The following is a 15,044-nucleotide window of genomic DNA, read 5'->3' as shown; positions in this document are numbered from 1 at the left end:
AAGAAAGTCATTTTTGCATCGAATTGTGACTGGTGATGAAAAGTGGATTTATTTTGAGAATCCCAAACGCACAAAATCATGGGTTGATCCAGGTCAACCATCAACATCGACTGCAAGGCCAAATTGCTTCTGAGAGAAGACAATGCTCTGCGTTTGGTGGGATCAGGAAGGTGTGGTGTATTATGAGCTTCTAAAACCAGGTGAAACCATTAATACTGATCGCTACCGACAACAAATAATCAATTTGAACCACACTTTGATCATAAAATGACCAAGAATGGGCCTCATAAAATGACCAAGAATGGGCCAGAAGACACGGCAAAGTAATTTTTCTTCATAATAACGCACCATCACACACTTCAAAACCAGTTAAAAACACATTAAAACCTTAATCAATAAAGAAATTTAAGCAATAAATAAATAAATGAATAAATAAATAAAAAAGACACGTTAAAAGATCTTGCCTGGGAAGTAGTAATCCACCTGCCATATTCACCAGACCCTGCTCCTTCAGATTACCACTTGTTCCAATCGATGGCACACGCACTTTCTGAGCAGCACTTTAAAATATGCAAAGTGGAAAATTGGGCCTCTGAATGGTTTGCCTCAAAACAAGAAAAGTTCTATTGGGACAGTATCCACAAATTACCTGAAAAGTGGGGGAAATGTGTAGCTAGCGATGGACATTACTTTGAATAAAGTACTTTTGATGTTTCTCTTGAAATTATAGTGTTATCTTTGATCACAAAATCCGCATTATTAACTGGTACACCTGGTAAAGAACCATACTTTATATAACCCATGTTGAATAAAAAAAACTTAATGCAGTATATAACTCCAGATGTCTCAAGATGCTAATGATTCAGATAGCAGAATATTTTTAAATTTGGAAATAATGGCATTACATTTTCACTACTGGTATTTTGGAACTTAAAATTAACATCACATTTGGAAACCAGTATTATATGAATACAATCCTATGTAATAAAAGGCTAATATGCAAATCGACCAAACCGGGGAAGGACAGGTCGCTCTGATGCACATTGACCACCAGGGGGCAGACACTCAATGCAGGAGCTGCCCCCTGGTGGTCAGTGCACTCCCACAGAGGGAGGGCCTCTCAGCCAGAAGCTGGACTCATGGCTGGTGAGCGCAGCAGTGGTGGTGGGAGCCTCTCCCACCTCCGCAGCAGCGCTAAGAATGTCTGACTGACAGCTTAGGCCCACTCCCCTTGGCTGTCAGTTGGACATCCCTTGAGGGCTCCCGGACTGCGAGAGGGCACAGGCCAGGCCGAGGGACACCCCAAGTGCATGAATTTTGTGCACAGGGCCTCTAGTGAATATATAGCTCCTCAAAAATTCCAGTTTTACTCAGGAGGCCCTGAGGCAAGACTAGTCTCTTCTGCCCTCGGGAATATGTGACCTTATTCTATTGCTTTCCTTTTCTGCCCCCTTTTTATTTTTGATCCCTGGGGAGTTTTTGTTTTCAGTTTTGAAGGATTCTTGTTATATTAATCTTTACTTAAACTCACCTTTCCACCTGCTCTGTTCTGCCCCCGCCCAGCTGAACAGGGTTGAGAACAATGTGCATCTCTGATGCTTGGAGGCACCACCGCTCTCCGTTGTGGCAGAGCTCCTCAGAGCACAGTAGCTGATGCTCCCGTCACACACCGCTGCAGTTAGGCTTTTATCTCTGTTGGTCCATGAGCCTGCTGCCAATCTCTTGGTCAGCTCTCAGTCCTCATCTTAACCACCTACAGCTCCATTTTGACGTAATTGATTATTCCTTCTCTTCTGAAATGCTTTCCTCACTTGGCTCAGGTTCCCCCTTCTACTTGACTGCCTTCTTTCTTTGTTTCCTCTGATGGTCCTGCCTCTTCTTCCCGCTCTCTACCTGCAGGACTGCTTCTGGGGTTCTCTCCCTGGCCTTCCTTTTCCCATATGTACACTCCCACTTCAGGTATTTCATCAGTCATTGTTCAGTCAGAACACAGACCATGCTAGTCATTTGAACTGGGAAAGTTTAATAAAAAGAACAGTTAGTTAGTAAAATGTGGTTACCTACTGAAAAAGCTATAAAAGCAGCCACAATAGAAGGCAGACACTAGCCCTAGTAAGCTGCGGAGAGGGAACGAAGAAAGAACTTGATGGAGATTCAGACCTAGTTTGGAAAAGCTGTGGCTGCCATCAGAACACGGTCTGCCAGTGGTGAGGAAGCTCGCTGGGGGCTGCAGGCCTCGGTGGGACAGTGCGCGTGCTCCCTGGGGAAGGAAAGCTTGCTGGAGGGCACAGGCCAGGGCTGAATGGCAGGATCACTGCTTAGAGAAACACCACCCAGGCCAGAAGCTGTTGTCTGGGCAGAGCGTCCTTCAGGGTCACCCCTGCGTGGGGTTGCAGTTCTTTCAGATGGGTACGAACATACTGTGTAGAAGCATCTGTAAACCTGGTTACGTTTTTTTTCTTCCTCAGCCAACTGATCAGAAGGAATGCCTATGAGGCCAGAGGTATAGACAGAGAGAGAGGAGGCCAGAGGTATAGACAGAGAGTGAGAATTATTGTTGAAGGATTCTGGTGTACCTGTTCATGTAAATTACTTGTAACTTCCAGGTCTGGCCAAGCCTGGTCTTTTATACTCCATTTCCACCTGATGGATTGCTGCTGTGCACACCCAGTTGTGGTTAGGTTGGTCACAAACTTTCAGGAAATGATAGGAAGGCTCTGGACACACAGTCACCTATATCCCATAGTTAGGCATTTACTCTCTCACCAGTTCTATAGCAAACCGGGAGCAGATTCTCAAAAGGAAAATACTTATTTATAAAAGAGGGCATGGATTTTCTCTCACATCTGAGCTCTGCAATGTGATTCTCCTTGGTGGCCTTCCAGAGGCTCCGTGCAGCACCCCTGTTTACCACAGACACGTTGAGCATCACTGGATCTGCTGGGTCATAAGGCCCAGTGAGAAATCAGCTTGCCTGCCCCCCCTGGACGCTGGAAGCCTTATAGGTGACTTGATAGATGGTAGAAACAGCTCATTCGGATGTGGTTGATGTTGCTACCAAAAAGGCCTACCAAGCATTTTGCTCCTTTTGTTTGTGGTAGGTGATGTGGGGTGCCGCCACTTGACTTTCACTGTGGAAAGAATATCTTGACATAGCCCAGATCATTGGGTCCCCGGAAACTTCACTGAGGTGGCAGGTCCCTGAATTTTTGTGGGATTATCTGCCATGCACTTGATTTGCATATGTCTTACTAAGGCATCTAAAGTACTTGTTGCTTCCTGCTCCCCAGATCCATTCAACATAATGTCATCAATGTAGTGGACCATTGAGATGTTTTGTGGAATGTCGAGACGATCAGGATCTCTGTGGACTATATTATGGCAAAGAACAGGAGAGTTGAAATAGCCCTGAGGCAGGGCTTTGAAGGTGTACACAGATACCAGCCAGGTAAAAGCAAACCGCTTGTGGTTGTCCTTACAAATTGATATGGAGAAAAAAGCACTAACCAGGGCGATGGCTGCATGCAAAATGCTAGGGGCTGTCGCTAATTTGCTCTAGGAAAGATCTAGAAGAATGCATCTGGAAGAGTAACTTCAGTTAGAGTCACTACTGAATAAACGTATTATCCATAGTTGTAACCTTGAAATCCACCTGATTTGAGCCCAGACCAAGCAGGCAAGTCATGATGATGACGTGACAGGTATTCTCACTCCTGCTGTTGCAGGTCGGAGGTGGTGTCACTGATGTTGGCAGTTGTCAGGCTTGCAGTTTTGCTTTGGTTTCTTGTCTTGGTAGAGAGAGGAATTTCCAGGGTTTTCACTTAGTTCTTCCTGTTGTAATGACCTCACCCCATGGCACACAGAGGCAGTGTAGAGGACCCTACCGGTTGCCAAGTATATCTATTCCAATTCAGGAATTGGGTGAGGTCCACAGACCACCTGAGTGCACTGATTCAAAACTGGACTAAATCTTCACCTACCACGTGCTCACCATAGGCCCACTTTTGCTGGTGTACAACAGCAGTACTTTGTAGTCTCAAGAATTAATGTCAGTTCAGAGCTTGTGTCTGGTAATTCCTGAAAGCTTGGTTTTGTTTTCTTTTTCTCAGTCACAGTCATCCTAATAAGTGGCCACGGATGCTTGGAAGAAAATGTACTTCATATACTGTGGCAAAGATGCTGAGTTCTTCCTTAATGGGCCTGGCCTCCCCTTTAATCAAGGGGCTCTGAGTATAAATTGGCTCAGGTCTGAAAAGTGGTTGAGAATCTGCAACTCTCCGTTGTGGTATTTAAGTGGTGATTTAAGTCAGGTTTTTTAGTCACCCAGTATGGAGTTCTTTCTATTATATAGATCAATCACTAATCTAGTAGTCTCCTCATCTGTTTCATTTCTGGAGACACTATGATAAATTAGCCACCAACAGAAATCCCCACAGGCCACCACATTCTGATGATCACTACATCCCTGCTGCCTTTTTGCTAAAAACACACGCCGTATTTGGTGGTTGTGATGCTTCTTGCCTCTGCCTCTCCAGGTTATGCTGGTTGAAACAGGGAGCCCATGTCAATGGAGACACCTCCCATTCCTGACCCGTGCAGGAGGACAGTCACAGAGCTCATCAAGGATGCAGATGCTGCCCTCTCTCAATGTAGTTCTCAATGCCTTCGTGAAGGGGCTATTTTCTAGACTTTTTTGGAGGGTGTAGGTCATGGGTGGGTGTGCAGGTTGCATATGAAAAATCTATTTTAACATTCTTATCTCCCTAAGCTTTTGGGAGTCCTTCCTTTGTAACAGGTGTTAGCCCATGGATGAAACCTAGCCCATGATTTTGTAAATAAATGTTATTGAAGCAAAATCATGCCCATTCCTTTATGTATTATCTAAGTCTACTTTTGCACTACAATACAGAGCGGAGTAGTTGTGACAGAGACTATATGACCCACAAAACTGAAAATATTTGGTATCTGGTCCTTTATCAAAACGTTTTCCAACCTCTGCCCTAGAGCATGCTGGGATGAGATCCAAGCTGGGGGACTAGTGACAGCAGAGGAATGAGTGGCTATGATGGTTCTTCAGACCCTAAGCATCTCCTTGCCACGGCTTCTGCCTCAGAAAGTCACTCCTCTCGTAGACAGGAGAGCAAGCAGTCTCTGCACTGGCCAGTGAGACTCAGAATGTATGTTCAGGATTCTCCGTTTTGTCAGATTTCAGCCCGATGATTGCATTCCAACTTTCAGCGTTCCCTTTCTTCCCAATCAATGCCCTGACTTTCACATAAGAAACTTGGTGAGGCTTTGATTTTAAGTTGTAAATTTTAAACCAACACAATTAAACTTTGTGTTTAATTTTCAGCAATATCAGCCCTGTCAGAGATTTTTTTAAAAGATTTGCCTGGAAGCTCTCTCTTTATTCAGACCATAACTCGTGCTGAGAATTTTGAGACCTGAGCTTACTACTTCTTTCTATCAATGTCCATGCACTCAGTTGCACAATACAATCTTTGTGGTCATCGTTCTTTTTGTAATGGTCAAGGACAATGGCCTTTCGGTCTCCTGGGGCACTTATTTCAGTAGATGTGTATCATAATCAATCGCAGGATGTAACTTAACTAATTGTTATGCCAGTGCATACTTTGTATTACTAAGCATCCCATTTCTCATTGGCAAAGATTTAGCACTGTGCTCAAACGCAAAGATATGACCAAACCAATACCAGAAGTCCTCTCTTTAATGGTCTGTCTCCTATGACCACGTCAGTACCAATTCTATATCAGTCAAGAAACAGGAAATAGTTTCTTGACTGATACCCCAGGAATTTGAACAGGGAAAATTTAATATGAAGTGTTAACTAATAAAAGGGTTTGGAAAAAAGGATTCTTAAGGGGTGTAGAAGTAGCAACTACAGAAAGCAGCTACCACCACAGGGCTAGTGGACAAGACAAGGAATGAAGTCAGAGGATGGACTCTTTCCCTCTTTCCCCAGGCTGAGATTCAGATCTTTTTGGAGAGGGTGTGGGTATCACAGGAACTACAACCTGCCCGTGGAAAAGAAACTTGCCAGAGGGCTGATCTGCTGTGGTGTCAGAGAAACTCCCCCATAAGCACCCCAGAAAAGTTCCTTCTGCTTTTGCCTTGTAAGGGGCCCTTCAGCACCTCCTACTGGCCAAAATCAAGGCAGCTGGCAAAGGAAAAATGTCTACAGGGTCCAGCTCCAGTATCACATACCAGGCAAAAGGGGTGGATTTGGAGCTGAGTGGCAATCCAATATAATAAAAGGCTAATATGCAAATCGACCAAACAGCAGAATGACTGGTCGCTGTGACACACACTGACCATCAGGGGGCAGATGCTCAATGCAGGAGCTGCCCCCTGGTGGTCAGCTCACTCCCACAGAAGCCCTGAGCTGGGCCCACGACTGGCTAGCACAGGTGTGGTAGCAGGAGCCTCTCCTGCCTCGATGGCAGTGCTAAGAATGTCCGATTGCTGACTTAGGCCCGCTCCCCATGGGGAGCGGGCCTAAGCTATCAGTCAGATATCCTCCAAGGGCTGAGGGAACCCCCCTCAAGTGCACAAATTTCATGCACCAGGCTTCTAGTAAATGAGTAAGTTGTTATCCAGTTTCTTGGCTGTAGCTACTATCTGTATGATACTGCTTGTGCACGAATTTCATACACCAGGCTTCTAGTAAATTAATAAGTTGGTATCCAGTATCTTGGCTGTAGCTGCTATCTGTATGATACTGCTTCCCATATTTATCTCTCAGCCTCTTCTCCCTGGAGCTCCAGAGAAGAACTGGCTCTGTCATGTCTTCACTTGAGTTGTTCATAGACATCCTTAACTTAGTGGGTAAAAACCAAAATTTCTACCTTTCCTAATTTTTCCCCATCTCAGTAAATGGAATCACCATTCAAACAAAAATATAGCCTTTCTTGACTTGGTCTTTTTCTCTTAGTCCATCGTCCAAGTCTTGCCAGCTTTATCTTCAAAATATCCAAATCCTGCCATTTCTCATCACCTCTTTTGCTGCCACCCTGCTCCATGTCGTCATCTCTTGACTCTTAAATCTCAAAAACCATGGCCTAGATTTCTTCATTATATGCTTCATAATTAAATAACTACTTGATCCTAATTCATTCCATAACTTTTCATTTGATAACCGCTGTACCCCAATCCCTTCATTTCCAAATTTTGCACAAGGTACCAGTCTTAGGAATTTTAATGTGCCTGCTGCTTCCCCTACTATTGGGAAAGCTCATTTTTATGTGGCTGCCAATGCAGCACTAACCCTTATTTTCGAAAAAATAAAATAATATTAACATTATTATTTCTTCATGGGTGGTTTTGAAACATGTATAGATAGATATTGCTAGCTTAAACTAATAATTGCTTATTTTCAGATTTTTTAAAATTTGAAAGCATTTTTATAAAGATGGCTTTATATCTTTAATTTCTGATTTGTTGGATAGAAACTACAAAGGTAACCACCCATCCCCCCAAAAATTTTCCACATATGTCATTGGCTTTTTATATTAGTTGAAAACTCTCACTCTTGTTCAACAATTTAATTTCTTTTAAGGTGAGTCTCAGTACTTGATTTTGTTACTTTCAGAAGAGGGAATGAATGGTTTGTATTAATTATTGCTTAAAATTCCATACCATTGATTTCCATAGAAGACTTATTACCTGGATCTCTTGATTCCTTTTTAATGTTGATTTGAGGCTGTAATAAGTATAGGAATCCTCTTTGAAATTAAAGGCTCTTTAAATACATACTTTTTTTAATAAAAGAAAGTCACCTGACGTATGCTTCTTGCTCTTTTAGGTGGACGATGCTGCTGTTTTTCTCCTGATGGTAAAGCTTTAGCTGTAGGTCTCTGTGATGGAAGTTTCTTAATGGCAAATGCAGATACTCTCGAGGATCTTGTATCTTTTCACCACAGAAAAGATATTATTTCAGATATCCGATTCTCTCCAGGTAAGATTCCATTGAAATCACTTTTGATTATTAACTTGGGTCTGGCAATGGCGTAAATAAATCAATGCCTGATTTTTATTAGCTGTTATTTTAAAATATGTTTTTATTAATTTTTTAGAGAGAGAGGAAGGGATAGGGAGAAAGAGAAACATTGATCGACTGCCTCCTGCATGCCTCTTATTGGGGATTGAGCCCACAACTCCAGCATGTGCCTGACCGGGAATTGAGCCAGTTACCTCTTGGTGCATGGGACCATGCTCAACCAATTGAGCCACACTGGCCAGGGCTATTAACTGTTATTTTATCTAAGAATTTCACTTTTTTTTTTTTTTTACTAGAAGAGGCAGTATGGTGACAGGTAAAAGCCTTGTATGAGAACAGTGGCAAAATACCTTTAGTGCCAAACCAGTCACTAAATTTTCTGTGTGACTTGGGCCCAGGCACTGCTCTGAGTTTCAGTTTCTTCATTTGTAACATAAAAGGATTGGAGGGACGATCTTCACTTTAGTCTTAATGCTTTTGAAATTATATTTTTGTTTCATCAATTTCTATATACTATTAATAAGAAAACCTACTGTAGCCGAAACCAGTTTGGCTCAGTGGATCGAGCGTCGGCCTGTGGACTGAAAGGTCCCAGGTTTGATTCTGGTCAAGGGCATGTACCTTGGTTGCGGGCACATCTGTGCAGGAGGCAGCTGATTGATGTTTCTCTCACATCAATGTTTCTGACTCTCTATCTCTCTCCCTTCCTCTCTGTAAAAAATCAATAAAATATATTTTTAAAAAAAGAAAGAAAACCTACTGTAATGTAGGAATTACTAATGTTAAGGCAAAATTTACCTATGTTAGTTTACTTCTATTTTTTTCTTAAATTTATAAGGTTGCGTTTTTTTTGTTGTTGTTGTTTTTTGGTTAAATATTTAGTGTACCAAAATTATATTGTATATAATTTTTGACATTTGCTTTCTACTTAACTACTTCACTACACTTCAAAACTTACTTCATGTTAATTAGAACATATTTTAAAAATATGTTACCTTCTACCATTTGACACACATAGCTTGTTATAACTTACAAAACAACTGAGTTTCTCCCAGAAAATATTAACACAATTAACTCTAGTTGTACAATTACAGGTTCTGGGAAATATCTCGCAGTAGCATCCCATGACAGCTTTGTGGATATATACAATGTAATGAGCAGTAAAAGAGTGGGAATATGCAAAGGCGCTACGAGTTATATTACCCATATTGACTGGGACATTAGAGGTAAGAATTTAAATAACTTACTATTTTATAAAAGTTTCGTTTGATTTAGTATTGCTAATTTAGAGAAACAAAAAGTGATTCAACAGATGAGCTCAAAAGCATTGTGAAAAGAAAATATCATTCTCAAAATTATTTTCCATTGCTTTATTTTACATCTGAAGATAAATACCATGAGTTTAGACTTTTCAGTATTTCTCCTAGTGTAATTCAAATGATAGTCCAGTAAGTGTAAACTCTTTAATTTGTAAAATAATTTAAGTATTATCCAAAATAATATTAATCATTTGTCCTGGTTTTTGTCAAAAAAGTTTGAAGTAAATAGTAACTGAAAATTTGGAAAATAGGTATGTTAGTGAGAATTTTAAAGTGATTTCCCCATCGTTTGATATAATTACATTCTCTAAAAATTATAGTCATAATTGCATAACATACACAATTTAATTAATATCTTTGTGTTTTAGCAGAATGCATGGTATATGACAGTGTTTAATAAGTTTGGATAAATGCTAAATATTTTAAATGCTCCATTTTTAAGGATTTTTAAAAATTGATTTTAGAGAAAATGAAGAAGGGAGAGAGAAAGAGAGACATTGATTTTGTTGTTCCGCTTATTTTTGCATTCATTGATTGCTTCTTGTACATGCCCTGACTGGAGATTGAACCTATAACTAGATGTATCTAGATGACTTTCTAACCAACTGACCTACCTGGCCAGGGCCATTTTTAAGGATTTTTGTTTCATGTATTCATCTCTATAAATCTAGTATTGTAAATCAGCTTTTTTCAAGTACTATTGAACAAAATTTTAAAAGCTCCAAAATTAGTTTCCAGGTGGTTTTTTTTTAAAAAAACACATGATAACAGAAATAGTTTTTATGTGTAGACATACACAAAAATGAAACCACTTATGAACTTAATTATATAGAAAGTAACAAAATCAAATGCTCTTAATATATGTTGACTGCAGAGGAAAACGGATTTTGTGTTTAAGCTTAATTTTTCCCATAAAAGTTAAACATAATACTAAATGTATATGTATTTATATTTTATATTTGTATATGTAATTTTTTCACATTTGAAAAATTTATTCAAATGTCTAACTTATTTCTAGAACAACTGTATCAGATTATGTGCCCAAAATCAGGTTTCACAGCCATGGCAGCAATTGGAATTGTTAAATCTGGCTTAATATTTGGCATGATTAGGTGAAAAATGATATTTCTTGTTTTAGTTTGCATCTCTAAATTGTTATCATAGACTTTTATAATTTTTTATCAACTAGTATTCTTCCTTTTAATATATAAGGTTCATGTTTTTATATAGTAAAAGTGAATTTTATTAAACTTTTCTTTATAATATCAAGTTTTCATGCTGTGTTTGTAATGGTCTCTATTTTAAGATTATAAAATTATAAAAAATAAAATTATAAATATATGACTATGTATGTATATATATTTTTGCCTTCTTCTTAAGGAAAGCTCTTACAGGTTAACACTGGTGCTAAAGAACAGTTATTCTTTGAAGCTCCCAGAGGGAAAAGACAAACCATCCCCAGGATGGAGGTAGGAAAACAGTAGAATTTGTAAGTCAATACAACTAAATATGGTTACAGAGCTGATGCCCACTCTCATTTAGTTACACATGAAGCCTGTTCTCAGGTTATTCAAATGATGGATATTCTTTTTCTGAGTTTATTTTACAGGGTCAGACCACATTGATGGGTAAAGGAAGAGATGCTGTAGTAAGAAAGCATCTTGTACGTCCAGCTATGCTCCAATGACTTCCTTAAAGCACAGGAAGCATGCCATAGCAAGTAGATGACATGACATCCTATATTAGAGAACTGCATGGGGGCCAAATCTTTTGGAACCCATATGCTTAAAATGCTTATTGGCAAATTCCTGCTTAAAGAAAGGAAAACATTGTGTTCAGTTTTGTGCCTGACAATGTTAGCAAAAGTTTTTGACATGACATGGCTGAGGAAGAGAGGTTAAACAAATTTAACATGAAAGTGGCTTAATACGGAAGGGACTGTAAATAAAAGTTCATAATTTCCAACAGTGATTAATTGGCAAACATGCTTATAATGTACTAGAGGCCTGGTGCACGAAATTCATGCACTGGGGGTGGTGGGGGGAGTATCCCTCAGCCCAACCTGCACCCTCTGCAATCCGGGAGCCCTCAGGGGATGTCCTACTAATGGCTGACCTGCTCCCCGTGCTGCAGTCGGGTCCCTCTGCAGGAGGCGACCGGGCTGATCAGGGGAAGGCGCTGCCCCCCTCACCCCGCTGCTGCTGCCACTGCTAGCCGCAGCAGCCGCCAAGGTGTTTTCATCAATACAGACTCCAGTCCCTTCACCATGAAAAAATGACAACGTTCTTTAGGCATTTTCAAGATGTCTCTTTCATAGGATATGACATTTCTTTCTTCCTTTCTTCCTTTCTTTCCCTTCTTTCCTTTCTTTCCTTTCTTTCTTTCTTTCCTTCCTTTCTTTCTTTCTTTCTTTCTTTCTTTCTTTCTTTCTTTCTTTCTTTCTTTCTTTCTTTCCTTCTTTCTTTCCTCTCTTTCTCTTTCTCTTTCCTTCCTTCCTTCCTTCCTTCCTTCCTTCCTTCCTTCCTTCCTTCCTTCCTTCCTTCCTTCCTTCCTTCCTTTCTTTCTTTCTTTCTTTCTTTCTTTCTTTCTTTCTTTCTTTCTTTCTTTCTTTCTTTCTTTCTTTCCTTCCTTCTCTCTTTCTTTCTCTCTTTCATTCTTTCTTTCTCTCTTTCATTCTTTCTTTCTCTTTCTTTCTCTCTTTCTCTTTCTTTCTCTCTTTCTCTCTTTCTTTTGTTCTCTTTCTTTTTCTTTCTCTCTTTCTTTCTTTCTCTTTCTCTCTTTCTTTCTCTCTTTCTTTCTGTCTTTCTCTCTCTCTTTCTCCTTCCTTCCTTCCTTCCTTCATTCCTTCCTTCCTTCCTTCCTTCCTTCCTTCCTTCCTTCCCTCCCTCCCTCCCTCCCTCCCTCCCTCCCTCCCTCCTTCCCTCACCTGAGGATATGTTTCCATTGATTTTTAGAGAGCGTGAAAGAGAGAGGGAAAGACAGAGAGAAACATCAATGTGAGAGGGACACTTTGATTGGTTGCCTCCTGCATAAACCCTGACCTGGGCCCCAGCTAGGGAGGAGCCTGCAACCTAGGTACATGCCCTTGACCAGAATCAAACCTGGACCCTGCGGTCCGCAGGCTGAGGCTCTATCCACTGAGCCAAACCAGCTAGGGCAAGATGTGACATTTCTTAGCCCCTCCAGCAGTGGACCTTCATTTTTTCCTCTAGGAGTGAGGTGGAAAAACCCTAGATCACCTTCTTGGATTCTCATTACGCAAGTTACCAAGAACACTGCAAGTGGTGTACAGGGAGCTTAGCCAATGAGCTGTAAGAAAAGATGTTTCCTCTGCAACTCATGCGCAGAGGCAGGACTGCCAGCACGCCCCGGCAAGCAGGCAGGCCCACCCTGCTCCCCACTCTCTGCAGGCGGCCTACCTGCTCTCTGTGAGCAGGCCTGTTCCCGGCTCTTTGCTCCACCCTGCTGCACGTGCAGCCTCCTCCTGAGCTGGTCATGACTGTTTTGGCGTCCCAGCTAATTTGCATATTACCTCTTTATTTATTTTATATATATATATATATATATATATATATATATATATATATATATATATATATATATATGGAGAGAGAGAGGGGGGGGGAGGGAGGGAGAGGGAGAGAAGAGAGAGAGATTAGTAGAAATTTAGATGTGAAAGGTAAGAATAACTTTCTTGATTATTTAAAGAACAGAAATAAGCTTATTCCTTATCACTGTATGCTCATCACTAGAACACACAGTGTATCTATGAGTACATCTTTAATAATGTCATGTTAAAATTTTAGTAGATGAGTGGATAAAGAAGCTGTGGTATATTTACCCATGGAATATTATGCAGATAGCATGGAGGTTCCTGGAGAGTTTCATGCTAGGCGAAATAAGCCAGTCAGAGAAAGATAAGTATCACATGACCTCACTCATGTGGAATCTAAAGAACTAAATAAATTGATGAATAAAATAGATTCGGAGACATAGAAACATGGAAAGACTGATGAATCTCAAAGTGAATGGGTGGGAAGAGATTAACCAAAGAACTTACATGCATATATGCATAACCCATGCACACAGATAATAATGTGGTGAAGTCCTGGGGACGGGGGTGGAAACAGGCTAGAAGGGGTCAATTGGGAAAAAAGGACATCTGTAATACTTTCAACAATAAAGATAAATTTAAAAAAAATTTTTTTCTGCAGTAACTAGAGAGTTTGGGAGGCTACAAAACCAAGACAACTAATAATTTTTATTACATTTTTTATTTTACTTATGGCATACAGTTACAAAGAAAAATATTCATACTTGTTAACTTTTAGGTTTAGATATTTCAAACTTACAATATATTTTTTTTCCCTTTTAGGTAGAAAAAATTGGTTGGGCATCATGGACAAGTGTGCTTGGTTTGTGCTGTGAGGGAATTTGGCCAGTAATTGGAGAAGTCACAGATGTAACTGCCTCTTGCCTCACCCATGACAAAATGGTTCTAGCCACTGGGGATGATTTGGGATTTGTGAAGTTATTTAGATATCCCGCTAAAGTATGTACTTTTCTTTAACTGTCCTAATGATTACAATTATAACATTAATGTAATGTCCTTTCATAGCATGTCATAGTTGTGAAATGCTATTTCATTACAACAGTGAAATAGCAATATTACATAGGTAATATAAGTTGTAATATGAAAGGTTCAGAATTATGTTCCCTATTCTTTTTTTATTCTTTTGAGGGAGGGAGGGAAGAAGGAAGCAGAAGAAAGGAAGGAAGGAAAGAGGAAAGGAAGGAGAAAATGGGAGGGAAATATTAGCAGCCAGTTGTAACTGCCTTATGTTCCCTAGTCTTAACGTCACCTTTATGGCTTTATCTAGAAGTACTATAATTTGTGATTCCATGTCTTAAGTTATATATTATGTTGTACAGTGTTTCTCAACATTGAGTAATGTAAATATTCCTTCTAAAGGAAATATCCCTTTTACCCTAATAGTAACTTAAGTAATTTTAGTATTCTTTTGATTAAATATATACCATTAGCAGTAAATAACAAGTTTATATTTATACCTTTAAAACTTAATGTTTTGATCAATTAAATAAAAATACTATGAATACATACAAAATGAAAATAAACAACATTGATTTAATATGATGAATGATGTTATTTTGCTAAAACCAAAGTGTACAAATTCTTTGGAGTACTGTATTACATGTCTATGCTAGTGTGTGATGACTCAATTTTCTTATTGCTTTCCTCTATTCAAACTACTGGGAAACATTATTACAAAAGTAAAATTCATGTATCAAGGCTAGATGCATTTATTCTTAATGGTCACAAATTCAGATATATAATTTGGCACCAACATGGCTTAAACATATATTTGAAACAGTGCACTGAAACCATATATGATATTTGGTTCATTACAGTCTTAATTGCTCATATTATTTTATTTTATTTTAAATGTGCTTTTATTGATTTCAGAGAGAGGAAGGGAGAAAGGGATAGAAACATCAAAGATGAGAGAGAATCATTGATTGGCTGCCTCCTGATGCTCCCCTACTGGGAATGGAGACTGCAACCTGGGCATGTGCCCTGACTGGGAATCAAATTGTGACCTCCTGGTTCATAGGCCGATGCTCAACCACTGAGCCACACCGCCAGGCCTCATATTACTTTTAGATAATCATTGAAGTGAAAATGCAAG

General features: G+C 39.7%; 1 protein-coding gene across 9 annotated transcripts in view; it reads left to right on the top strand.

Moving 5' to 3' along the window:
- The window catches only part of EML5 (EMAP like 5), a 104,558-nt gene that overhangs the window by 57,294 nt on the left and 32,220 nt on the right, over positions 1 to 15,044 (top strand). For 7 of the 9 annotated variants that reach the window (XM_079769178.1, XM_079769177.1, XM_079769179.1 and 4 more), the window contains 4 exons: positions 7,823 to 7,975; positions 9,112 to 9,243; positions 10,717 to 10,805; positions 13,712 to 13,888. In XM_079769178.1, the coding sequence (XP_079625304.1) occupies positions 7,823 to 7,975; positions 9,112 to 9,243; positions 10,717 to 10,805; positions 13,712 to 13,888 (551 nt within the window). Of the gene's footprint in view, positions 1 to 3,290; positions 5,735 to 7,822; positions 7,976 to 9,111; positions 9,244 to 10,716; positions 11,172 to 13,711; positions 13,889 to 15,044 lie in introns of those variants that run through there. The other 2 variants (XM_079769183.1, XM_079769184.1) reach the window with 2 other exon arrangements.

This window comes from Cnephaeus nilssonii (genome assembly GCF_951640355.1).
Source record: "Cnephaeus nilssonii genome assembly, chromosome: 4".
In the NCBI taxonomy this organism is placed as follows: domain Eukaryota; kingdom Metazoa; phylum Chordata; class Mammalia; order Chiroptera; family Vespertilionidae; genus Cnephaeus; species Cnephaeus nilssonii.
This window is presented reverse-complemented; position numbering and strand designations above follow the sequence as displayed.